A 26,374-nucleotide genomic window follows, 5' to 3' on the forward strand; every position below is an offset into this window, starting at 1 on the left:
CATCATCTAGGGTCTGGAACTTTTGTTTTTCAATGTCAATGAAAGAGTTTACCCCACGCCCCGGAGGCATGGAGCAATCGTGGATTATGCGCAAATCCTCAGAGTCTGGCTTTGGAACGGCTCCAAGTGCACTGACAATGGTAGGTTTGCAATTAGCAATGCGATAATTTCCAGCCGCTAGTTCCTCGAGAATGGTGGCTTCAACCTTCTCTAGGTAACGTAAAGTAAGTTTCAGAAAAGTTTGTATAATAAATCAGCAAAAATACAGGTCAGCATGCACAGTGAAGAACTGAAGAAAAAGGCTGTTCAGGTACCATGTGCTCTTTAAATACTCATGAGAGTGAGGCTACATGAAACAGAGGCTGAATGAAGAGTACAGATAAAAACATAACACTATGAATCTAAAACCTGATATACCACATATATCAGGCCATTTAATTTAATCGCAATCAAACTCATCAAACATAATCGTAATCGAATGAAATTGAAGATTAAATCGAATGTATGTAACTGACAATGGAACCAATCGAACATAGTCAACTATAAATCGAACCAATCTAACCTTACTCGAACGCAATCGAACACAATCCCAGCCCAGGCTGGAATTAGTGAACAGCACGCTGAATATATTCGGGGTGAGGCAGTAAATCTTTTGGCGTATTGGTGCAAGGAGTGAATATAAAGTAAGATATCGGCGTAAGTCAAAGCTTTTACGCCCAATTTCATTACACCAGGTTTAAACGCATCCACCTTGCTCTCCCTTGACCGTCATATAACAACGTAGAGTGTAAATAGAATATAAAGCGCTTTTAATTCATTAATCCCTAATCCCATTTCAGTAATTCCTAAAATATGGATCATGGTCATGATTCATTCAGTGCCGTAGCTACCGGGGGTGTTAAGATTGATTTTCTTCATAAAATGGAGTATTTTACCTTTACATTTTGCCTTCATTCGAATTATTTAATTCTTTTGACTGTGTTTTTAGCCAATTTAGAGCTCTAGATTTCAAAATTTCCCCCCTCCGGCCAAACCATGGTTGGCCCTCACAGTGTCACTGAACGTATGTCCCCTAATATCAAAATGCTTCCTACGGCACTGATTCATTTATCTTACAGTAATTCATTTCTTTCTTAGAAGTACCAGCAATTCAAGCTCTTTTCTACAAATTTTGAGCAACTCTTAGGCATGAGAAGCGGTTTGTGTAATTTACGATGCGCGATCCAACGATTCACGATGCACGATGCACGATCCATGCATATATTATGTTAATTATTCTAATTATGCATTTACAGGTTTTAGTGATCACATAATTTTAATTCCTTCTCTTGTATTCCTGGAAAATCAATTTAAAGTATGCGTGTATATATTTTAACCTCGACAATCAAATCAAATTAAAACATAAACTTTTTTGTCCGTGCTTTGAATTGAATATCTTGTAACCTTTTTGCTTTCTTTATTAAAAAAAAAACGTTTTTCCGATTAAACCAACCAAATGCATTGGATTGAGACAGGGTTATAAACAAAAATTTACAATGTTGTGGTAAAGTAGGGAAGACGTTTTTTAATGAAGAGCACGTGTATAAACTCACCTTTTTTGAGAAAGATCAAATGAATTAAATTGATCATCAAACAAAGAAAAAGATCAAATAAATAAAAGCACCAGTTGCAATTCAGTTGGTGAAACTGAAAGGCTTTTATAAGAACATGCCAAAAGTAATAATGTAGGCAATAATTCCTTATTTACCTTATTCACTGTTCTTAAAAACATAATGAACGTACAAAAATGAGTTTACGCCAAAACTTTTCTATGACGTCAAGGCTTTTTCTTTCATTTTAAAAACGGGTGAGGCATGTGGCGAACATTTTCTTTCTTTCGCTATCAATTTTTGTTTTTTTTCTACACAGAAGATATAAGTTATTTTAATCATTCTGATTATGATAAATTATTTCCCCTTCTTTTTAAAATTTTTTTTTCGTTATTGTTATATGATGTTTGGAGCTAGCATTATGAAAACTTATTCGTGCATAATTAGAATAATTAACATAATATATGCATGGATCGTGCATCGCACATCGTGAATCGTTGGATCGCACATCGTAAATTACACAAACCGCATGAGAAGATCAAAATCTCAGGCCTTTTGGGCACCCCCTGAACCACCAGGGCTCAGCCCTTAACCCGTTGGGGGCTTACCCCCCCCTCCCTGCAATTTTGCCTGCCTTTCTACAAGCCGAACTTCTTTTGGGGTGGACCTTACTTTAATCAAATAACAATTCGACGTGGACTTTGCATCGTTTCCACACTGCACTGGACACAATCCAATATTACCGAGGAATCGGCTGTTTGATTGGGAAGATGATAAAAATTGACCGTCAGTCGAACATGTTTTTTTTTCCTATCTACGATTTTGTGTTTCCGGGGGTTTTGTTGTTTGGAATTGATTAACTAACAGTTGGTAGGGTCAGGGTTGCTAGTAACGGCTTGTCACTGTGCCGGGTGCATACTCGGCGCCTTGGGCCCCGCAGGGTTGCTAGTAACGGCTCGAATTTCAGTCAGGTTAAAAAAGGGGTACTTTTACCCATATTATAATAACATTACCTTTTTTGTCATTCTATAAGTACTTACAAATTTTGTGTTCTGCTGTGCGAGTGTGGCTCAACAGATAGCGCGCTGGGTTTCTGATCAGAGATTCTTTCATTTGGTGGTTTGAATCCCGGTCGGGTCGATATTTGGAGAAAGTTTGAAATATCAAATTCATAGAAAAGCTAGTAGAAATCAGAAAACAAGTCTCAGAAAGTCCTGAAAGTCAGAAAATAGAAAAGGAAATAGAGAGATAGGAAGTAGTTAAAAACAGAAGGGGGATGTTCGGTTGACGGTCAATTTCTATCACCTTCCGTTTGATTGAGATACAATTACGTTCGACAATTGAATTGCAATTAATTGATCGCGTTCGATTACATTCGATTGCAATTTTTGTTCAAAGTTGTTCGATTGACACCCTCTGGTTTTTCGTTGTTTTTAAACCAAAGGCCAAAAGCAAAGACCACAAAGCAAAGAAAATTTAAAACTTAAACAGTTAAAAAGAAAAATTGAAACTAGCTAGCTTCTGGAGCCAGACCAGAGCAGCCAAGTAAGTAAAGTAGGTTGTTTGAAAAAAGAAATTGGGTATACTTATCTGAATCCTGTCTTGAAAGTTTAAACTGAGATGGTACCTATCGGCTCGAATAGCGCTTGTTTACTGGCTTTATTTTGCCTGTACCGTGTCTACGGCTAACTATCTGAAAGTTTGCTAAACATTCCAATCATTTTTCGAGCACTGATTAGTTTATTTGGCCCAACTACGTCATATGTTTCAAATTAAACCAACTGGATTAATTTGGTGGTTGGTTGGACTTTTGGATAGTTAGGTAGGTAAAATGTGGAAAACCGCTGTATCTCTCTGGAAAACCCTATTCTTATTGATCTTTGTTTTGAATAGTCTCGATTACCTTTCAAAATATGGGCAATCTCTATTAATCCGACCTCGACCTCGACCCTGACACCCTTGAAAAAGGCCGACCTTCGACCCTTGGATAAAAGCCGACACTCAACCAAAATACAATAAAAAGCAGCCGACCTAGACAGGAGAACCGTCGTGTGTTTTTTTATAATTTGATGTACACAAGACGGGTTCGAGCTGTGAGTCCAATATTGGACTCACATTTTTTACAGTGGGAAATTCGAATTTAGCGCTGTCCTCACTTACTAAAATAAAAACCAAATTTTGAAAGTTGCGCTTTCTCTAAGAAAGTGTGACCAGTAAAAGAATAACAAAATTTGATTGGCTATGTTTTCAACCGTTATTAGGATCTGAGAAATTCAAACTCTCAACCCATACCATGCTACAGCCGACCCTGGGTAAAAAAATGCTTTAGCGACTTTTATAAGAATTTTTTTGGATGAATATTCCATAAACTGATTATTAGAACACTTAAAGAATACTTTAAGAATAGTCATCGGATGGGGGGAGAGGAGGATGAGATCCATTCTTCACAAGCCCGGGGGGGGGGGCTCCTCTGGGCATCATATTTATTGACCAACATTTTAGGCTTAACTTACGTTTACATTGACGCACGAGAGATTATGTTATCTTCCACTCATTACAGTAAAACATAAAAAAGCAGATGATAATACCCGGGGGGGTTCAACGACGAGGCGTTGATATATTCTTATAAAAAGTTTCCCAGCCCCTGCTTGTCTGCTCAATCTTTAGTATTAGGATATGTCAATCTCATTTTAAAACATTGTAAAAAACTTGCAAAAAACTGTTTTTTTACGCAGGGTCGGCTTTTTATTGTATTTTGGTCGAGGGTCGGCTTTTTTCCAAGGGTCGAGGGTCGGCCTTTTTCAAGGGTCAGGGTCGAGGTCGGTGTCGGGTTAATAGAGACTGCCCAAAATATGAAACATGAAAGCTGAATTATCGCGGACGGAAAAAGTGACTCAAGATCGTGGGGAATCGTGCTCATAATTCCTGTAATTCGGTGTCATTTCTGTCATTTTTATGATTTTTGAGAAAAAGTTTATGGTTAATGCATAAGATTTTCTGAGTACTGCATGAATAATGATACTCATAACAACATAGAAAAGCCCAAAAAATAAAAAATAAGCTTTTATAAAGTTATTTCCGTAATATACTCTGCAACCCAAACTTTTTCGGAACGCGATCGAGCAAGGGGACTGAACCGGGAGGGCTGGGCTGAACCGCACTTTTCTTCCTCCGGGCTTAGATGAGCGAGATCAAAACAACAACACCATGGCTGAGGAAAGTACCACAGATCAAACCTTTGACGAAGGATCCTCTGCCTTGCAAGAAATAATCGTTGAAGCTGAAGAGAACTCCACTGATTCAATAATCAAGACGTAAGTTAATTTTATACTTAAACAATTGACCTATTGAATTAAGAGTCAGTCATTTCCACCATAAAACTTTCAGTATTGCCAATTCATAATAGCAGAAAAAGACCAACACTCTGGGTAAGTTACTACCATCAACTGCTCTAACTTGCTTGGGATGATTGGTCAAAAGTTTATATCTGGCCTGTATTTTCACTTACTCTTAAATCTCTTTGACAACAAATTTGTTTTGCTAACTCCACCAAGTTTGTCAATCATACTTCTTCGCTCCTCTTATAGTATAGTTTAGAGTGCACACAGACACTTGCATGAATTCCACTACGGATTTTTTTCATAATTCCATTTAAAAGCCTGACTACTACAGTCAGGGAAATCCCTCAATTGCGGTATACTGCAATTGCGGTAGTTTTCATTCGTGATTAGCCTACAAAGGCTTATAACAGCTACATATAGTGCTGGTCGACTAAGATAAACAAACATCGACTGTAAAAAATCGTACGTTAAGATAGCTTTTCTTTATTAAAAGAATCTGATCTACGGAAAAAATATTTTGTCTGTGCGTTCAAAAGATATGACCAATTATGTACAAAAATTGCCTGTTTTCTCCTTGTATCTTGAATTCTGTTTCTTGAATATACTGCAATTGCGGTATATGAAAAATTCAAAAGTGATGTTTATACCGCAATTGCAGTAAGATATTACTACCGCAATTGAGGGATTTCCCTGACTGTACTACTCCGGTGTAAAAGAGAAATCGTGTACCGTAAGATGGTCTAATGTAGACATCCGTCTTCTAATTTCGACACCCTTCTTTAGAGATAGGAACAATAGAAACTGAGGAACGTCGGAATCACTGATTGACTTTGATATAGTGCGATGATAGGAAAAAATCTTTAGTCTACCAGTGATTTCGACCTTCTTATTATTCCTATCTATAAAGAAGGATGTCGAAATTAGAAGACCGGTGTCGACATTAGACCAACTTACGGTATTTCATAGACCTTTTTTTAAAGAGGTTGCCATGTTGAATAATTATGTACTCCAGCTTAAAAACAATAATACAGCCATGCACAGTCTAGGAAATCCTCTCAATTGCACGCTTATGTTCCGAGGCCGTAAGCGCGCAATTGCACGGTTATCAAAATGGCAGAATTTTTAAGCGTGTAATTACACGCTTATCAAAATTGTTCTGAAACAGGTGGTAAGCGTTAAGCAAGATTGACGGGTGACGGCTTTTGCGGTAAAGCGTGTAATTGCACGCTTTAAAATTTCCTATATTTTTGACACGTAATTCCTTCCGAAAGCTCTGTTGAATTTCAAAAGCCTAGGGCAGTTTTACTCAAAATTTATCGTAGAAGAAGATTCCGTAAAAATGGATTGCCCGTTAAACCATGCCTTCGCCTGAATTAGAGAATTCTGAACCCCTTGAAATCCCTAAGCAAATTCAACCGGGGCCATGCAATTACGCTCTTACGCCCTCGGAACATAGCGTGCAATTGAGAGGATTTCCCAGACTGATGCATAATTTTTAAATTATGCATGATACAGTAATTATGCATGGCTGTCTCATTGTTTTTATGCTGGAGTATATACATAATTATTCAACATGGCTGCCTCTTTAAAAAAAGGTCTATTAAATCAAATCAAATGACTTTGGATGCTCGGTGAATGGAATGGTAGCCGAATTATTACCGTCACATGTTTTGTCAGATAGTCCCAAGTTAGAGCAGTTGACGGTACATACTATATCGGGTTGCGGTTGCAAATTAGGTACAGGTAGTTTTTTAAACAGCTCATTCAGAAGGTTTATCTATAAATATTTTAAAAAGACCAGATAGTTGCTACCGTAGAGTCCCCTGCCCAGTTGGCGACCGGTCTAGTTGGCGACCGAACGTCTTTGAACCCAAAAAAGTCATACAAAAACAAACCTCTGGAGAAGACTCTCCATAAACAACACAAAAACAAACTTTAGAAAAAAGTTTTTTTATCATCCTGATCAATTTATATGACCTTACCTGCAAGTAGAGCGCTGATTTTCTCTTTTTAGTGATCTGTCGCAGACTGCTACGTTGGTCGGGAACTGGGCACTAGTACCGCTCGCTTTGAAAGTTTTTTATTCTAAGAAATAAATAAATCAAATAAAAAATCAAAACAAACACGAAGAGCATGTTAAAAGTTGTGTAATCGTTGGTCAATCGTTGGTTGCAAAGGATTTTCAAAAAAGTAAAATGTAAGTGAAAAATTTGAATCAAAAAAGTAAAATGTAAGTGAAAAATTTGAATCAAAAAATTTTGGTCGCCAACTGGCAGGGTACTCTAACTTGGTCTAATGTCGACATCCCTCTCTCGTCTAAATTTGACACCCTTTTCTAGATCTAGAGTAGAGCTGAAAAATAAAGAAAAGGTCGAAATTATTTTTCTTTGCTTAGTGGTTCCCTTACAGATAAATCTAAGTTTTTCAATCACCAATTCCAACTTTCATATTATTCCTATCTCTAAAGAAGGGTGTCGAAATTAGAAGACAGATGTCGAAATAGACCAAAATACGGTATGATGGACGGAGAATAGACCTTTTCACCTTTCTATCCGCCATATTGAATGGTATGCAAAAATTATGGTGGCCAAATTGCCATGGTGAGATTCCCTTAGAAAGTATGCAAAACATATGCAAAAAGAAAGTATTAATATAAAACTTACGTGCATAATTGGCATTATATTAAAGTGTAATCTTGTAGAAAAAAAATTAAATTTGCTTCTCTTGAAGACTAAAAATAATTATATTTGCTCATCAACTCTTAGAACAAGCCCTTCAAAAAACCAAGAAACATAGGATATATGGAATCTTTTCTAAACAATAGCGATTGTTATATTTTGCACTCGACTTCGTCGGCAATTGTTAGTTGAATCAGAGAACAATAAAAAGCGCGGTCCACTTATAAGTTTATATTAACGCGCCAAAATATTTGATTGTTCCCCATTAGCCAATGAAAATTGCTGAAATTATATTACCCCGGGTTTCCTTCGGTTCCGTGAGAAATTTTATCAAAACATAAACAAAGATTTCTACCAAAACGAACGAGGAAGAAAGTTTTATATAACAAATCAAAGAAATCTAAATCATGGCTGGCCCTGTTGAGTTGGATTTCGATGAATTATCGCCTGTATTTGAAGAAGTTGAAGATATCCAGACAGTTGATTTGTTTGAAAAAGAGGCTGCAGTTCCAGTATCCTTTATTCACGAGGAAGACATAAGTGACGTTGAGGATGAAACTACAATGGACACTGTTCCCACGATTGTTTTTGTCAACGAGGAAACATTGCAAACTATACTTCCTCAGTCAGAGTCAGACGTCTCAGACTCTAAACCATTATTTAAATGTGACCTTTGTCAGAAAGAATACTTCAGAGAAAGGGGAATAAAGACACACAAAAAAACATGCAAAGGTAACCGCCAAAATTATTTTGATCATTATAAATTCCAGTGAAATAAAATTCAACGTTGAGTTTTATAGATTTGATTATAATGCCAAATGGTTGTTTGTTTTTCAACTTCATTTAAAACTTGATTCACCACATTTTTTTGGTAGATAGAAGCTTGTTTTATGTAATAGCTTTTTTTTTTCGAGAAATAAAAAATGGCATTATTAAAGCAAACTCTGGATATATATGTAGATTTTGTTGCTCATTCCCGCCCTTCTGAGACTGTTCTATTTTATGCCTGAGTATAGCCCTTTTCATCATGGGTGTTAAAGAAACGAGAGTTTGAACCTCATTTTTTCAACTTTTCATGTTTTTAGGATCAAAAGCACAGTCTTCAAAGAAGCCAACGGCAGCAAGTGGAAAGCCCAAAAAACCTATTGCACCAAAGAAAAAAACACCAGCTGTGTTGTTGAAGGAAAAATTCTTAAATTCGTCCGTCAACATATTGGAAACATCGTTAAAATCTGCTGCTGATGACCCTTTCTTCATGATCAGAGAGCCTGGCAAAAGTGCAGCTTTGTTGGCTTCAAAACTCATTCCGCTATCAAGTAACGAAAACGCCAAAATATTTGTGGAAGGATTCATCAAAGCAATGCATGAAAAATTGAAAAAGAAGAGAGTGTGTCAAAACCTTACCACATAAACTTATTCAAGCTTTTCAACAAACAGTGTTTTGCAGATGAACATATAAATAATTGGAAGTTATTCCTAGCATTGGTAGGGAGTGATCTTGATCAAACAAGAATGCTTTTTAATTTCGTCACCTCAAAAATCCTTGAGCAGTTACTAAAGATAAGAAGGGAGTTCTTTCTTCCTGATACAAGCAACAAAGAGATCTATGTTAGTGTAACAGGGTCTGAACTCCAAACTATCCGATACGTGTGTGGATATTTACTATTTTCGTTAAAAAAGTCACTGAGAAATGATAAGACATTAGATGGTAAAGCTACCATGGAGGTGCTTAAAAGCTGGGGCTACAAAGATTTTGAGGATGAATTTGATGACAATATAGACGAGGACCACTTTACCCTTGCTTGGGTACAAGCTGTGTGAATAGAGGAAGTTTGATTTATGCTGTTGATGATTTTTTTCATTTTATTAAACATATTGAATTGTCAACAAAAAAGCTTCTGCATCAAAAGTTTCTTGCAAATTATAAAGGAGATGATATTCGTGAAATGCTGAGAACTGAATTTAGTGCCAATTTGAATGTTGAAAGATGCTGGCAAAAGCTTACCATGGATATACCTAATGAAAACATTAAATCAAAAATAAGATCAAAAATTATTGGAAAGTGGATCAATTTAAGGATAAACGGATTCATCAAGTCAGTATTGAACATTCGAAAGTTGAATGCCAAAGAAAAATTCAGAAAAATCAGAAACAGTCAGTGAAGCTGGAGAGCCTGGTATAAGAAAACTACTCGCTACAAAAAAGTAAAAATTATATACTTCAAACAACCTTATTTATAAATTTTTATTCTAAACACCATTTTGATAAATTGATTTTATAGATTTTATTTATTTCATTTGTGTGTACTGTAACTTGATCTTTACCATTTTCATACATTTTAATTTTTGCATTTTAACATTTTTGCTTTCACGCACAAACAAACCTATTCCACCTGAGTGTAAGTATTTTTATTCTGAGCACAATTTTGATAAATTTATTTTTGTTAGCATACAGTTTTTTATTTATTTTATTTATGTTGATTTTTACCATTTTTATAAATTTTGATTTATTGAATTTTAACATTTTTTGATTAAGCCAACCTGCCATTTAACCTGAAGGTGTTTATTTTTATTTGAAGCATCGTTTCCATAAATTTCTTTTGTTTGTGAACAGCTTTCAGGTTCAATATTTTTATATTATGGATTTTTGAATATTTTTGTCTTCTATTGCATCTTGATGTTATTTTAGCTGCCTTCTTTTATTAGCCTTTCTTAAAAAATGGGTAGGATGAGATCATGATTTACTCATAGTACAGCTCTTGATTTTGAACTTTATTTGACTAATTTATTAAATTAAAGCCTGACAATTTCATTACTTGGAAAGTAATATCATCTTATCTTCATCTTATTTTTTTTCATATTATAGTTTTTGTAAAATGCCATTAGTGTATTTTTCATTCATTGATTAATTATAAGACAAAAACACTTCTGGAAAATTAATTCTCTACACCTTTGCTTTTTGGCATTGCTATAATTCAAAATAGACTGATTGACTATGAACTTAATAGTGCACAATTGAACTCTACTAACAGTACAGTGTACTGCTATAAACATTAAGAAATGTATCATTCAGATAAAAAATCGGGGACAGCCAGAGAAGAGATCACAAACCCTCTATCCTGAAAAGTTTTATTTCTACTTGGATTGTGTCTTTCTTGAACGGGGGTGATTGGGTTATCCCATCATATATGTATAATTTTAGAACATTGAAATCGTGTGTGCCGAGCTATCTACTAATGGTTTTCCCTTTACACTCAAAACAAACCATTTTCTCTGAGCAGAAGAGATTTTATTGTTTGTATCCCTCCACCGCAAATCCTAAAAGCTAAGCAAGTTGAAATCTTATTAAAAATCTAGGGGTTTCCTCTGCATTAAGCAAGTTGAAGCTAGCCTCCCGTTTGCTTGCTTTTTTTGGCTGCTTCAGGCTAGATAATTATTCTCAACACGGGGCGCCAAAACCATTTTTAACGATAATTATTTACGCGGCATAATTTAAGTGAATACCAATGAACTCTTCCAGAAAAAACTATTCATGGGGGGGGGGGGGGGGGGGTGAAGGAAATCTTGTCCAGGGGGTATTGAGAAAAAAAACCTGAAAAACTGCTATGTCCATGGGGTGAATATTTGTGTCCAGGGGGTCAATTTGATGCTTGTCCAGGGGGTATAAAATCGAAATGTCCAGGGGTAGATCAAAGACAAAATAATATATCCTCCACCCCCCATGAACGAATTTTTTCTGGAAGAGTCCATTATGCAAAGACAATCAAATAAATGTCGACAGAGCTAGAATCTTTTCGCGATATTTTTAGAGGTATTCTGTCAAAATTAATGGGATTTGTGTCGTCGAAAAGTTATATTAGAAATTACTACCACCACTTTAATTAACAAATCAAACACAAATCAATTACATAGCTTAAGTGAATTAATTAGGATGATATTTTGTATCATAATTTAATCTTCGTGTATGGTGTGAAGTCATAATTTTTGCCAAAGATTTTCATTTTTAGTGCTCGGGAAATGAAACTCGCAAAAAAATCAGCTTGAAAAAAATTACCCGGATTAGATACTTTAGGAGCGAAAAATAAACTAGACAAAAATGCAAATTAGTCTTCCCTTCTTAAAAGGAATTATCTTTTCAATCTAGTGAATGTATAATAAAAATAGTGGAGCAAAAAATATGCACCTAAAGTATAAAGCTAAATTTCCCTAAAAAACGACGCATAATTTTATAGTGGATCGATTATGTAAATCCTTCTAGATGGGAAATAAGCACGAACTTGCATAAAAAACCCTGAACAAATATAGACTCTAAAAATTCTATATACTAAGAACAGTATCTCACTAGGTATGAGCCTCGATTTGGCAATCACCAATTTATAAACTGAAGACATAATTCAGAGCTCAAAAAAATGAATCAACGACATCCACCATAAAGTTACTTTTTCCTCTTTGGCAAGGGTTCATTTAAATCGTAATCGGCTGACTGCACTGGCTGAATACGTCCTCTAGTGTTAGCAGTGACAACACGTAAAATGTCCGACTTTAACAGCATAATCTTTCGTTCTTTCGTTTCGTTTTGAGAATATTGTAGCATGGTCGGGTTATCGGAGCCACCACAACGCATTCGTTGTTTGGAGAAATTCTCTTCTACTGGATCCTAAAAATCAAAGAATATTTAAATAAAATCTTTTCTTAAGTAATTTTAGCCATTCAATTGCCGGATCAAAAATCAAGTCTGTAGTAAAACTGATATGTGGTTCAATTCCGATTCGATGATGAGCTGGACAGCTTCATAGTATATTTATTCATTAAAATACAAGAACGAAAGCAAAAAAAGAGCAATAGAATATTATTAAAGATAATACCTGGTTAAACTTGTCAGGTAGTATGTAGGTTTCAGGGAATTCCGTCAGCAAATGCTTTGCAAGTGAACAGAATGAGTGAACTAAAAAAGAAGAAAAATGTAGATATGAATGAAATGAATTTCAGTGGAAAAATGTGATATTGCATCCACTATCAAATATCTTATTGATTCACGTTAAAAATAACATCACAATGTCAGGAAATGTCTTTACCTACATACAAGATATCAAAGTTAATCTTATCCAACGTTTCTTACCTGTTATTCTTATTCCATTGGTCGTTTGGCGGCTGATCATCAGTTTTGGTTTGACCTCTTCAGGAACACCTTTCAGGTTTTCGACTTGTTTTTCCCAATCCGAAAAAAAATCCAATAACTCATCTTCGAGAAACTAAAATACAGAGAAACTTAACTTAAGGGAGCTATTTTTTGCGGGAACTAATTTTTGCGGGAACCAATTTTTGCGATTCGCAGTTCAAGTTTTAATATTAAATATTTGCGGGAACTTAATTTTGCGGATTTCTCACTTGAAAGAAAATTAGAGCCGTACTGTGAATTATTCAGCCTTTGTTTTCGCATTTTAAAAATTTTGCGGGAACTTAATTTTTGGGCCTAAACAGGCCTAAATCCGCAAAATTTAGTTCCTGCAAAAATTAGTTCCCTTAAGGTATTATAAATTATATGAAAACTAAAGATATCACCAGAATCTAATACTATGGTAGGCTTTCCTTAAGTATGATAGCTAAGAAAATAAGCAATCAGGAATATCAGATAAAAATACAATTAATAGCGTAAATGAATACCTTAAATCTTTTGTCTGTAACTTCAAAATAAGGTTTTAAATCGTCTTTGTTTCTTCTCTGTCCAATGAAGAGTGACCAACCGTTTAAACAATCAAAGAATCGATCCATTTTTCGAATGTATTTCCGAGTCGAGGTTGTGGACTGAAGATTCTGTTTATCAAGTGCTAGTGCAACGCTGTTGCTCAAAACCTGTACAAAGTAAAAACTTTTTAACTTAGTATTATACACAAGAGATTTAATTCCCATATAAAAAGATCCTTTTTGGATGAAAGTTTATCACAAACAAAGTCAATAATATCTGAATGAAGTAAGGCTTGAGTTTAAATAATGTTTCAAGATATTTTGAGATTCCACTAAAAATGAGAAGACTCTGAATCGATAAACGCTAATAAGTATATCCTCCCAAAATTTTAAATTTATGACTAACCTGGGCTGCAAGGTTCACTCTCATTCTTAATCTTGGTGACAAATGAATATGTTCATTGCTTAGCTTGTACAACTTCCTCATAGCCACACCATCTTCGTCTTTAGTATCTGGGATGAGATCTTGCTCATAGACTGCGATAATATGCTGCCAGCTCAATTCGTAACCATCAAGCTAAATAAAAGTTATCTATATAATTATGAGCACAAAATTTCCCCATTGTGTAGTAGGGTAAACCTATTAAAATTCAAAAAATCCCTTAACAATCAAAAGTAACGAAATTTTGACTTTGTTTGAAATGTTTCCAAACTATGGATGATGCTACAAAATTCGACTAAGATGGTGTAGCTGGATTCAAAACTTAAAGACTGGTGATTATGATATCTAACAGTCATCAAAACCTTGCAGAGATCAAATAGAAAGTACAGAATATTAGTGAACATATAAAAAGTAACGAGTGCTACTTACTGTTAGCATTCGTGAACATAGATGTGCATGCGAGTTCTCCAAATTGTTTCTAGCTGTTTTGATCAAATGCGGGACATCACAAAAGAAATATATTTTATTAGCAACATTGAACCGATTCCAGCACCAATAAAGGGTACCATCCTTGTGGATGTTGCTCTCAGCATCTTGATCACTAGAATCAGGCAATTGGTGGATAGCATAAAATGTTCGATTGCTTGATGCCCCATCACTAATGAATGCCCTGACATTGAGGCCAACTGCTTCAAGCACTCTGACTGCTTCCCAGGCACAATTATAGATCTGATCACTTCGACAACCGTTGGTACCAAAGAAGCCAATCGGATAATTGAGGTGGGTGTATATACCTCTCACCATAAAGCACAATATTTGTGTGGATAATGGACGCTCTTGGCTGCCAGCAAACTGCTGCTCAAATTTTTCGATTTCAGTGTTGATGTCACCAAGGTCTGTAAACCCAATCAACTTCCCTGATCCCTTGTCATACACTAGTCCCGATTTGATATGCATTTCATCAAATGCCAGAGCAACATTCTTTTCATAATCCTTGCAATCGTCTATCTTAATTTCTTTCAGGAGTTGCTCTATCTTTTTAACATCAAAACCGGTATTCGTGCTGCAAAACTGGCTGTAGGCATTCAGCGTTGTTTCACTGGGTAGGTTGAGAAATGCTCCAGCTTTGAGATGCCTGTAAGTAGCTGAAAATAAACAAACGCTTACAATGAACATCTTCAAATAAAATTTGATAGGTCAATTTTTTGAGCTTTGTAGAGCTAAGCATAGTTTGCATTGGGATTTGATCCCCCTATGTTTATTTCATCCCCCCATTATACTAATTCCCCCTTTTTTGCAGCAAAAATTTGTTTAGAAGAACTCGCTCTAAATGCATCACCAAACACAAGCAAACAATTCCACAATATAACAATAACTAGCATTTTATTTAACATGATGCACATTTTTGATTTGCTGGTACATACTTTTAATTTAAAACAGCCTGTAGTCATTTGTATATGACTAAATTGACCAAAATTTTGATCCCACCCATCATCCATCATTCCCACTCCCTCCAATTTTTTTGGTAAATGTTGGTGCCATCCTACAAAGGCCCCTAAAAATTTGGCACTCTCCCTATTAAAAAGGTCTATGCTTAGGTCATTCTGTTTTTAATATCAGAAGTAAGCCCCTTTATTCTCACTGGGATGTAAATCATTAGTTTCCATAGTTATTCTAAAAAAATTGCAATGGATTTGATGTTTTCAAAATTCAAAATACTGTAGATTCTATGTATTTTTTTTTCAAGCTTGATCTGTAAACATACCTGGAGATTTCAAGAAGATACTGATTGCCCATCGAATGATTAAAGGATGCCAGCGCATTCCCCTTTTATCTTTCAAGGATGCATATTTTTGTTGTTGTTCCCATAAAATTCCTTGGGGTGTGTCAGCTGGAAAAAAACCTGCATCATTACTTTCAAAAACAGCTGGAATGACTTCTTTCCATTCATCAGGCAATGCCACAGCTTCATTAGTCATAAGCTTTTTTACTTTAGTCTTCAAGCGTCTAATTTCATTTTGCAGTTCTCTTTTATCCCTTTGCAATGTTTTGGCTTTGTTTTCCAATTGTTGACGAGTGAGATAAATATTTGGAGTGTTTGGGTGGTTAGTCGTTGGAAGTTTTTGAGCCCTGCTGGACATGGAAGATAAAATTTTACGTCCATAGTCTGCACAAACTTTACATTTAATATTGTCTTTGGAAATCAATTCACAGTTTACATGGCGGATTGTAAGCTTGTCTGGATGGATTTGGTTGAATCCAGGTGCTTCGATGCAAGCAGCAACTTTTCCTTGCTTGTCGAGAAATGTGAGATCACTTCCTTTATCAACTTTTTTCTTGACAAGTTCCTGATATCTTGTATTACCCTCACATACATTGTACAATGCCAACATTTCGAAAAATTCATTAGCATTTTTCATCGACAATACCGAACCAAACTTTTGGTAAAGTTCATGTTGAGCTGCAAGCTGTCTATTATTGACAAACACCTTCCATTGACAACTAGGATCAATTTGACAGTTAATATATTTTAACTGTGTTTTCTAGATTTACTGGTTTTGAGAGTACTAGAAAGTCTTCATCAGTCCTCAATTTAAGGAAGCCATAATCATTACCAATTTTCTCGAATTTAGGAAGTGAGGGTGCAACTGTCTTTAAACTAAAGCGTATTGGTACCAATCTTTTGCAAACATCACATTCATCACGATGTTCCAGAAAATTAAACAATTCAGTTTCAGTTGAGTATTGCGGATGTTTTCTCTTGAGTTCAAGCTTTCTCTTACAATTTCCACAAAGATAAGGCGGGGCATGAATATCACTCAACACATCAATGTCAAACAATGCTTTCATCTCGGTTGTAAAGTCGGTGATAGGTCTTTTTTCGGTGTAAGATTTATCGGTTTTGATCACCATACAACATATTCTGCAAATCCTTTGCAACTTAGCATTATGGTTTTCGGCCATTCTGAAAGATCAAAATAAAAGCAAATCAATTTTACAGAGGTAATTTAAAAATAAAATTATATGTAACCAAAATTTTTGCAATAAGTAATTTTTGTTATTATTTTGACATTAGAAGTCACTTTCAAGTCAAGCTAGCTGTTGGGTATAACCTGGTTTTCTCATGGAAATAGTCGAGCCCGAACCTGGCGGCTACCCTAGAAACTCATAAAGAAAAACAAGTTAAATGGTTGCTATTGGATTGGGCAAGGGCAATAATTGCTCACTGCTTTGTCCTCACTCAGAAAAGCTCTTCTCAAATTAGGAACAGCTAATAGAATTGGCTTTGTTGAGAAAAAAATGTCTCTTTTCAGAAGACATTTTACAATAAAATTATAACAAACGTGGCCATTTTTAGCAAATTATTCAAATAGAACATTACTTTGAATCCAAAGTAAATCTTTTAGAAAATGAAACCAGAATCAAGTGAGTACCTTTCAGAATAATTCTTGATCCTTAGAGTCTTGTATTATATGACCAGGATGTATTTAAAAGAGAAAAGCTCAGGCAATGTGCAGATCACCCCTAAATTACAGACCAAAATAATAGCCAATTTCTCCAAAATCCTGTAAGTTCCTGCAAATTAAACTGATATAAGTGTGTTCTAGCTATATTCATGAGTGGCCACAGAAAAAATCATAAAAAAAGGAAATGTATTTCAGAAGATATTGAAAAATCAAAACTCACCTGAGTTCTCTCTAACTTGTGTCTCCTCGTGCAACTACCACAAAAACAAATTTGAATAATTTTGGATAAACGAGTCCAATCTGTCAAATTTCAAAGGGAAACCCCAAAGGGGTAGACAATCTTTGAAATAAAGCCTCACTGGGTTTTCCAATGCGATGAAATCAATCAAAATATGAAAAAATTCCCGCGTCACCAAAAAAAGTGGAGGAACTAATCAGTGTAAGAAAATCGCCATTTTGAACTTCCCGCTAGAATTCGCGCCGACGAAGTGTGCGCATGCGAAGACATTGTTAAGAACAATGCAAAACAATGACCATTGTTCGGACTTTAGATTCCATATATCCTATGTTTCTTGAAAAAACCATAACATTAGACATAAACTCAAGCTGAAAAATCACCAGTGAAGGTACAAAAATGAACCTTATTTGGCTGACTGTAAAAATTATTCTCCTGGGAATAGAACAGCCAAATGATCGATTTAAAGCATTGATCTGAACCCCCCTGATTTACAGCTGCTTTTACTAACGTGTTGCATTTGACCTTGTCCAGTTTTGATATTTTCTTGCACGGGTAAGAATGTGTGACGTCATAATTATTGCTTTCAGGGTGTTTTAAAAGTTTGATGTGTGTACTCCGTCTTTGTGGAATTTTTTAATGGCATGAAAACAGAATATGCCTTGTCTTTAAGAACAAATTTCTAAAAGGCTTTTGTTGTTTTAACGTTATATTGATTCAAAAGGTTAAAATAAAAAAAGTACAAAGCTAACTTTGGAAAAATATACAAGACTATATATGGAAAATATTGTCTCTAATTCAGTACTGTCTCTAGTTCGGTACTGTTGTTTTGTATGAGATCCCTATTTCCACACTCAGATTCTTGTCACTTTTCCAGAATCTGTTTGGTTTTTTTTCTGGGATAACCGGCACAACTTTTAAGATTCGTTTGGAAAGTGTTTGGCTCATTTTTCTTCAACTGCCCAAAGTCCTGGTTTTTTCCCTCTAGAAAAGTGGCAAAGGAATCTTAGTGTGGAAGTGGGAATCTTATACAAAACAACGGTACCATAGAACAGAAAAAAACATGGGACGGCAATTCAGCCACCATTTCACCGAACCTCCAAAGTCATTTGATTTGAGTTAATGAACAGCAAATTAAAAAATACACAATTTTTCTTTCGCACCAAGTAGGCTTTTAAATCGAAATATGAAAAAAATCTGTAGTGGAACACATGCGAATGTCTGGAACAAAGAAGACCATATTAGTGGCAAAACGATAGAGCTTTTGACGTCATGCGGCAAGTTACACACTCATTATTTGTTAATCCCGCAGATCCTGGCATGGAAAGAATAGGTCTTGCAGGAAAGTCATTCTTGTGAAATTTTATCAATCCCATCTAAACAAGGGGTTGTCTCCCTATCAGTTTGAGATACTAATATACTAATGCTACACAAATAAAATATACTTACTTACTAAATTGACAATGTTTTGGGGCTAGAAGCTGTCAGCAGTCTCATTCAACAAGTATGGGAAAAAATAATGAAAAATATGTTGTTGTGAACTATATCACTTTATCACTTTATTCACTTTATCATCCACCACAACACTCTCTTTCATGTGTGAGAAATTTCTGCGGAGAACTTTCTAACATTTTTATCTTATATCATACTGTAAATCACGAAATTTAATACACATTAAAAATTCCAGACAGTGGCATTTGCAAAACTGAGTATTCACGAAACATGTTTCTTGGAAAAAAATTAGTAACCCCAAAAATATACACACTTTACAATCAAGGTCATAATATTTTGATAATTTTGGTTATTTTAACGTTTTTTAAGATTTAAAGTTCCGGCGAGAAAGTCGATTTTGGGCTATCTCTTTAATTTCATCGAATATTTCAATTCGGGAGGGGTTGGCAGACTTACAGGCTATATTCTGAGCCTTATTGGACTATTTTTGAACTTTTGAATGCTAAGATCCTAAGGTCCTAAGTCTTAAGTCTCATGTTAAAACTCAGAGTTAAAACTCTACCCTTCCAACCTACTTTAGAGCACTTACAAATCGCTTGTGGTTCAAAAACTTCCCGGTGTATTTCCCTTTTTTCTCAAATATTATGACCTTGATTGTCTTTGAAAATTAAAAATGCCGATTTCTGCTCTGCGGGGGGTCTAAAATTAGGAGAAAACCCCAAAAATTTGAAAAATAACCCTTTTCCGACCATTTTGAGGCATTTTCATTAGGTCAAAATCAGTTTTTGGTGAAATATTTCACTTTTTGATAAGGTCCCGTTTATGGAAATCCAAAAATGCCAATAATTGAGAAAATTTTCCATTTTTTAAAAGTTTTTGACTGTTAAATCGAAGAAAGGGATATTTTTAACCGGAAAATATGCCTTAAGTTTGAAATTAGACCCCCAGCAGAGCAGAATTTGGCATTTTTTATTTTCAAAGACAATCAAGGTCATAATATTTTGATAATTTTGGTTATTTTAACGTTTTTCAAGATTTAAAGTTCCGGCGAGAAAGTCGATTTTGGGCTGTCTCTTTAATTTCATCGAATATTTCAATTCGGGAGGGGTTGGCAGACTTACAGGCTATATTCTGAGCCTTATTGGACTATTTTTGAACTTTTGAATGCTAAGATCCTAAGGTCCTAAGTCTTAAGTCTCATGTTAAAACTCAGAGTTAAAACTCTACCCTTCCAACCTACTTTAGAGCACTTACAAATCGCTTGTGGTTCAAAAACTTCCCGGTGTATTTCCCTTTTTTCTCAAATATTATGACCTTGATTGTAGGTATTTATGTGACTTTTTCTCACCATATGACAAGAATGTCATTTTCCTTATTTTAAGAGAAAAGGTGTTTTCCAAGTGAGTAGAATTTTCAGAGGTGTTCCTTTTTATCTGTAGATGGTTGTAGCAGTTTTCACATATTACATTGTTTTCTATTTTAGATTGAAAGCTATTCTGGAATTGAAAGAAGGAAGCAGTGAAAGTCTCACTCATTCACAACAGTATCAATGCTGAAAACCTACCCTGGTGCTTCTGCTGCCACTGTTCATGAATGTCTTGTCAATGCATTCCCTGATCTTCAAGCACAACAGAGCAATGACCAGGAAGAGATTATTACTTGGGAAGCAAATGAATAATTACATTACAACAGAAGACAGAGTTGTTGATTGGTAAAACATTTATGTTTCTAATCCACTCAATAATTTTATTTTATTCTGAAAAATGTTATGATAACATTTTATGCAAATATACTTTAAGGGAAGAAACTTTCGCGTTTTTGGCACTTTTGGCATTTTTTCGCGAAAGTTTCTGCCAGGTAATAAATTAACCAAGAAATTCGCGAAAGTTAATTTCGCGAAAAATGAGATTTTCCTAAAAATCGCGAAAGTTTTTTCCAAGTTTTAAAAGCCGAGGAGAGTCGACATTATCGATATTATTGCAGTGACTAGGATTCGGAATGGGAGGAAGAAGTGCAAATAGTTTTATTTTTCATTTATTAGCATATCACTCGTTCGATCTAAGAAAGAAATGAGATTTGACGTAATTTTCATTCACTTTCCCCAGCCACTCGCGAAAGTTATTGCAGCTAAATTGACACAAAAAACGCTAAAAGTTTCCTCTGCAAATTTTCTAAAAGTAAAAATCGCGAAACTTAAATCCGCGAAATTTCGCAACTTTTCGCTATCGCAAAGGTTTCTGCCCGCAAAAGTTTCTGCCCGTAAAAGTATCTATAAGCTTTCACCTAAGCTTCTAGATTCAAATCACACTGCTGCTTTGTACAACCAGTGTAGATTTCAATTCATGTTTTCTCTCGAAAATTCTCAGTTTTGGTATTCCACCACAGCACTTTCACATGCATCCACTGTTTCTGCCAGGTTGAAAACACGATTCAAAGAAGATAAATATGGGAGCATTTCTGTCAGTACTGTATCAGATATTGCAAACAAGGAAATCGGATTCCAGAGGAGTAGTTTGATTGGTACATACCTTCGAAAAGCATTTCCTGAAGTGTATGTACGTCGATCAGATCGGTTGAGATGGTATTTGTGGAATCACTTTGCCAGAGAAAGTCATGACTGAAGAAGAGCGACAGAGAGTTGCTTGGCTGGAAGCTGCTTGTGCATGGTAAGTCCTTTTTTTTTTAGTGAAAAGGGGTTAAAACAGGTTAAAATGAGTTTATTATTTGTTTGGTAATGCAGCTATTCTAAATGTCAAGTGCCTTTGGTTTGATGACCGAATGGTGATTATCGGAAAGAAAAAAAAGTTTTCAAATTAATCGATTTCATTTGTACAGTATGCCAGTACTCGAAGCTTTTTGAATTTCCAGGTTGAGACAAAATGTGAAGCGTCACGAGAATGGTAGAGAAAAATGCTCGTTGATTTTTGCTGCACTCATTCAGTACATTGGTTAAAGTGGGCGTAGAGGAGTGTTTGGCTGCCGTCAAATGTGTTTTCCCAAGCATCCAGCGAAAAACGTTCGACCGCACAGCGTATTACTGTGACATCCAACTGCGTGAACACGTGGATCGTGATGAAATTCAAGTTACAGAAAGCAAGAAGAAGAAAGCAACCTACGTGTCTTACCACCCATCACTGAAGAAGAAAAAGAAATGGTCTTATGGTGCGTCTTATTTTTCAACATTATCACTCTCTTAAGAAATTCTAGTCTTCTGCTAGATGATTCTAAGGAAAAGGTTCGTTATTGGAAGTACTTTGATCAGACTCATGACATTAATGATAATTCGTACGGAAAAACAAGGAAGGTTTTTCTACCTAATTTATGAATACATACTCTGCTTATACTTTCAAACCTATACTTTTAATTTTGGTGTGTTGCACTAGTAAAGTTACCTGGGGTTTTCTCAAACAGTACATTTCATTGTCAGATTTCATCAAAAGATTGCTATAGGAGCTCATAAACTTTCATAAAATGTATTTTTGAAGCATTGGACATACTACAACAAGAAATTGTCACATTTAAAAGATTTTGTTGCATGAAATGGAAAACCCACTACCGGTATTTCTTGAATTTCTGGTGTTAACTTGCAAAAAAAATCAAGAGGAAAAGGGTTCAATTTCCACCTGAATGCTTGATTATATTTCCAAACATTAAAACCTATAAAGCTATAAAAAATACCATTGATGCTTTGTACTGGAGGGTTTATTGGTTTTGATCATTTACAATTTTTGAGCCTAAAAAGAAAAACAACCCTATAGCTATCATTCTTATACCTAACTATTTTTTAACTAGAAAAAATTTGTAACTTTGTGTTTCAGCTAAGCACTGCCAAGTTCGAAGTGGTAAATCTTTCACTCAAAGGGCTAATTGAATGAAGAGAGTGCATTTCTGTCAGTGTTGTGAAAAACCCCCACACCTACCGGAAGGTGTGTTTACGAATTATCATTGACGTGCTTCTTCTTCAAATGGCCAGCTAAATATTTGCAGAATCACGAATCATTCCTATAGCGGGTGACATTTTGTTTTTCCGCCTATAACTGATAAAACCTACCATGTAAACAATGTGAATATTATCTGCTTTTCAGGTTACGTAACACGATTCAGATAATGGAACGTCATCGCGAACGATTGAGCGACATTCGTTGTATGATGATCGCCAAACTACAAGAAGACATCAGTGAGAAAGGATGCTTGAAGTTCCTTCGCAAAGCCTTCCCTGCCATCGTCTATCGCAAGCGTGAAGGCGTAGCGTACGTTGGAGGTGTGGAAATCAAAGAACAGTTTCGTCCTAAAGAGCCTTGGGTAGAGAAAGCTGTCGAGTGGTAAGCACTAGATTGTTAATTATAAATGCCGTATTCCCTCTAATAAGCGACTGGCCTTTATTTAATTTTCGTGACTTTAGGTGCGGCGCTTATAAGAGGGCGGCGCTTATTTCAATATTTCAGATTTCAGGTTTCTGAAGTTTTTGCCTTATCTTCGAATTCGATCGGTTGGTTGGGTATCCTTAGAAAAAGAGTTCTTGCTATAAAATTTGGGGGTAAGTAACGTACGAGAAAACCAAATTTTTTTCAACGAACAGTAAAATTTCTAAAATATCATATGAGTAACAAGAATTGTAAACAAAGCTATCTAGAACTTTCTGTAGATGACTATTGCAATAAGAAAACTATACAATTCGAGTAAAAGTATTAAAATCTCATTTTCTCTGATTTTCGTCGCATTTGAAGGTGCAGTGCTATTAGAGGGCGGCACTCATTTCGAAATTCAAATTTTAGGTGCGGCGCTTATTAAAGGGCGGCGCTTATTGGAGGAAAGGTACTCAAGCCAGGCAAAGAAAAGCTCGGGGAAGGGATATGGATTCGACAATACACTCTTCTCCAGATGCATAAATTTATTGTTGTCCTCGTTTTCAAACAGATTTCATTGCTATGAAAAATTATACATCTAAACCAATTTAAATTCCCAAAAGGCAAACATTAACTCTGAAACAAAAGTACTTGAAATTCAAAATGTCTCATGAGGTGTAAACAACACAATTATCGTTGTGAAAATGTAATTTCATAGCAATGAAATCTGTTTGAAAACGAGGACAACAATACATTTATGCATCTCGAGAAGAGTGTATTGAAGGGGAAGTTAGTTTTCTGTCTTAATTCGGTATTGTATTAGAAAGATTTACTTCAAACCGATCTGACTATGATCACAGCACTTAAAAACGGAGCTTAACCATTTTGTTTGTTCTAAACAATACATAGGGTGAAGAAGATTATCATAGAGTGTGAGGAACAACACGTGGAAAAATACCATCCCATCAATATCGTATTACGTAAAGGTTTACAGACCACCAACCAATCGAAAATCAACCGCGTCTTTAATTTGGCCTTCCCGAGCACGGAGATCAAAAAGACGCATGACGGTCGAATAGTGAACGGGGTGACGTTGCTACCGAATTACGCGGACGTCGATTTACCCGTGTTCACAGAGGAAGATTTTTGTGGTGATTTTACGGACATCGATATGAATGAAAGTCAAAATGAGGACGAAGCGAGCGCTTCCTTCAACACCACACTCGATATTTCAGGTAATATGCCATATTGTGTTGATCAGTAAAGGTTGCTTGTATTGTAAATAATGTAATGTAAACGCTTCCTTCCCGATCTAGCTATGCATTTTTCTCAATTCTTCGTCCGTAAGTGTGTATTACATACTTGGAAAATTGCGATTGTTTGGACCTTAAGGGGTGATTTTCGCACGTGGTGTGATATAATATGAAATATAGTGAAGTTGAGCCATTGATTACACATCATGATTTTTCTTCAGGTGTTTCAATGGTTAACAGAACGAGTACCAGCGGAATGGCTTCAAACATCAACGTCTCCGGTAAGGTTCTCTTCTTTTTTAGAAAGAAGTCTAAAGAAACCGATTTTTCTAACCATCTATTTTGTCAATCTTCGTTGTGATTAGAATTAATACGGAAAATGTTGATCTTTTTTGTTCCATAGATAACATGAAACTTCGTCAACTTTGTGAGAAAGTGGATGCGCTGAACGGACTCGTCAGTAAGTTCATTAGGCACATTGTGTATGGGTCGTTTTTTACCTTTCATGAGTCTCCTTTAAGGGTGTACCAAACGTTTCAACGAAAGGTTTAAAACAGTCTCTCAAAGATTTAGTTTTTCTACATATCACCTTTTCCGTAAAAATGGACTCTCTAAAGGATCAGAGTTTTGATCCTTTGTATCCATTGGCAATATCGAACCTTCTTTTTGCGTGGCTTATTTTTTGTGAAGACCTGATCGATTCACCGATTCGAAATTTGATTTCTTTTTCTTTTTCAGCTAACATGAGTAAAGAGATCAAAGTTCTACACGAGCAATTAGATCATTCATCGCGCCAGAAAGATTCGTTGATCGTTCAGTTGCAGCAAGCCTTGATGCTTCTCACACAACAACAATACTCTAAAATACTCAACATCCGGACCGGGGCCGGAGAAGAAGAGGAAGACGTCGTCGAAAAATGCGATGAGACGACCACCGTGGTAGGAGAAGAAAGCGTAGCGGCCGAGCTCGTTCAAAATGACGCTGACCTTCTACAATGAGGACTATGTGTATCTCGATGAACTAACTTTCGATCTTTCAAATTTCTGTGATAGTAAATATTCATTTTATTAGAAAAAGGATGGTTGATTCGAAGTGGATGGATTGTATCCGGCATTTCGGGGCTGTTTGTTGAACAACATTGTCATTATATATTCAAAGCTATTTAGTTTCTATATTTCGTTGTTTTGTCCATCGGTAGGAATTGGTTTTTCTTTTTGAGGATTGTTGTCAATGCATCATTTTTTGTAGTTTTATCTTGTCAGGATGGTTCAATGTGTTTGATTTTTTTATTGTAATTTTTATTTCCATTATATTATATCGAGTAATGTAAATATTTTAAAAAGCTAAAGAGACATTGAAAGAAATGGAACGAAGTAAATAATATTCCTCAGGCGTTTGTTATTACGGACTTCAAAGAGAAGAGAGGAAAGTTCGACCAAGCGAATGTCTGTTGTGTGGTTGTTCAAAAGAAAACCTACTAAATTCCAGTTACTTCTTTTTTCGAAATATTTATCTCTTAATGCAAATTTTATTTATTGCATTTTAGCCCTAAATCTTAAATCCATTTTTCATTCCATAAGAGACTTTTCAAAATTTAAAAGTAAAAAGGTACTCCCAGTACATATTTCCCGATATTCCTTAGAGTATATTTTTTCTAGGAAATAGTTACTACTACATGAAAAAAAGTACTCCTCTCTGTCACTGAACATTAGATTTTCCTTGAAGTTATTGTTTGGACCAGCTATTGTCGTCGGTCCATCAATCTTTAAATTTGAACAGTGTTTCAGAATTTTCGACGAAAAAAATTAAATCCATTAAGGTGGTAGTCTACCGAGAAATGGAAAATCATCGAAAAAATTGTCGAATTTTGGTTTTTGGGTGTTTTGA

At 35.5% G+C, this 26,374-nt stretch overlaps 2 protein-coding genes across 2 annotated transcripts; both read left to right on the forward strand.

Annotated features, from left to right (window-relative positions):
- Nucleotides 1-4,761: 4,761 nt before the first annotated feature.
- LOC136811445 (uncharacterized) lies at nucleotides 4,762-25,872 on the forward strand. The gene is made up of 9 exons (XM_067068050.1): nucleotides 4,762-4,903; nucleotides 20,372-20,599; nucleotides 21,305-21,554; nucleotides 21,757-22,050; nucleotides 22,974-23,210; nucleotides 24,144-24,469; nucleotides 24,709-24,768; nucleotides 24,891-24,947; nucleotides 25,226-25,872. The coding sequence occupies exons 4-9, from the start codon at nucleotides 22,040-22,042 to the stop codon at nucleotides 25,483-25,485; spliced, it is 951 nt and encodes a 316-aa protein (XP_066924151.1). The 5' UTR covers nucleotides 4,762-4,903; nucleotides 20,372-20,599; nucleotides 21,305-21,554; nucleotides 21,757-22,039; the 3' UTR covers nucleotides 25,486-25,872.
- On the forward strand, nucleotides 7,914-9,019 carry LOC136811541 (uncharacterized). Its single transcript, XM_067068163.1, has 2 exons — nucleotides 7,914-8,340; nucleotides 8,694-9,019. Exons 1-2 carry the CDS (start codon nucleotides 8,016-8,018, stop codon nucleotides 9,017-9,019), a joined length of 651 nt encoding a protein of 216 aa, XP_066924264.1. The 5' UTR covers nucleotides 7,914-8,015.
- Nucleotides 25,873-26,374: the final 502 nt, after the last annotated feature.

This window comes from Clytia hemisphaerica, unplaced genomic scaffold (assembly GCF_902728285.1).
Source record: "Clytia hemisphaerica strain Z4C2 unplaced genomic scaffold, Clytia hemisphaerica genome assembly, whole genome shotgun sequence".
Taxonomy (NCBI): Eukaryota; Metazoa; Cnidaria; class Hydrozoa; order Leptothecata; family Clytiidae; genus Clytia; species Clytia hemisphaerica.

Excerpts from the sequence above, each read along its gene's own strand:
- LOC136811445 (XM_067068050.1), top strand. Across the intron at positions 23,211-24,143 it reads GTAGAGAAAGCTGTCGAGTG|GGTGAAGAAGATTATCATAG; the intron begins GTAAGCACTAGA and ends AACAATACATAG. Across the intron at positions 24,769-24,890 it reads TTCAAACATCAACGTCTCCG|ATAACATGAAACTTCGTCAA; the intron begins GTAAGGTTCTCT and ends TTTGTTCCATAG.
- LOC136811541 (XM_067068163.1), top strand. The coding sequence starts at position 8,016 with ATGGCTGGCCCTGTTGAGTTGGATTTCGATGAATTATCGCCTGTATTT. Across the intron at positions 8,341-8,693 it reads ACACAAAAAAACATGCAAAG|GATCAAAAGCACAGTCTTCA; the intron begins GTAACCGCCAAA and ends TCATGTTTTTAG.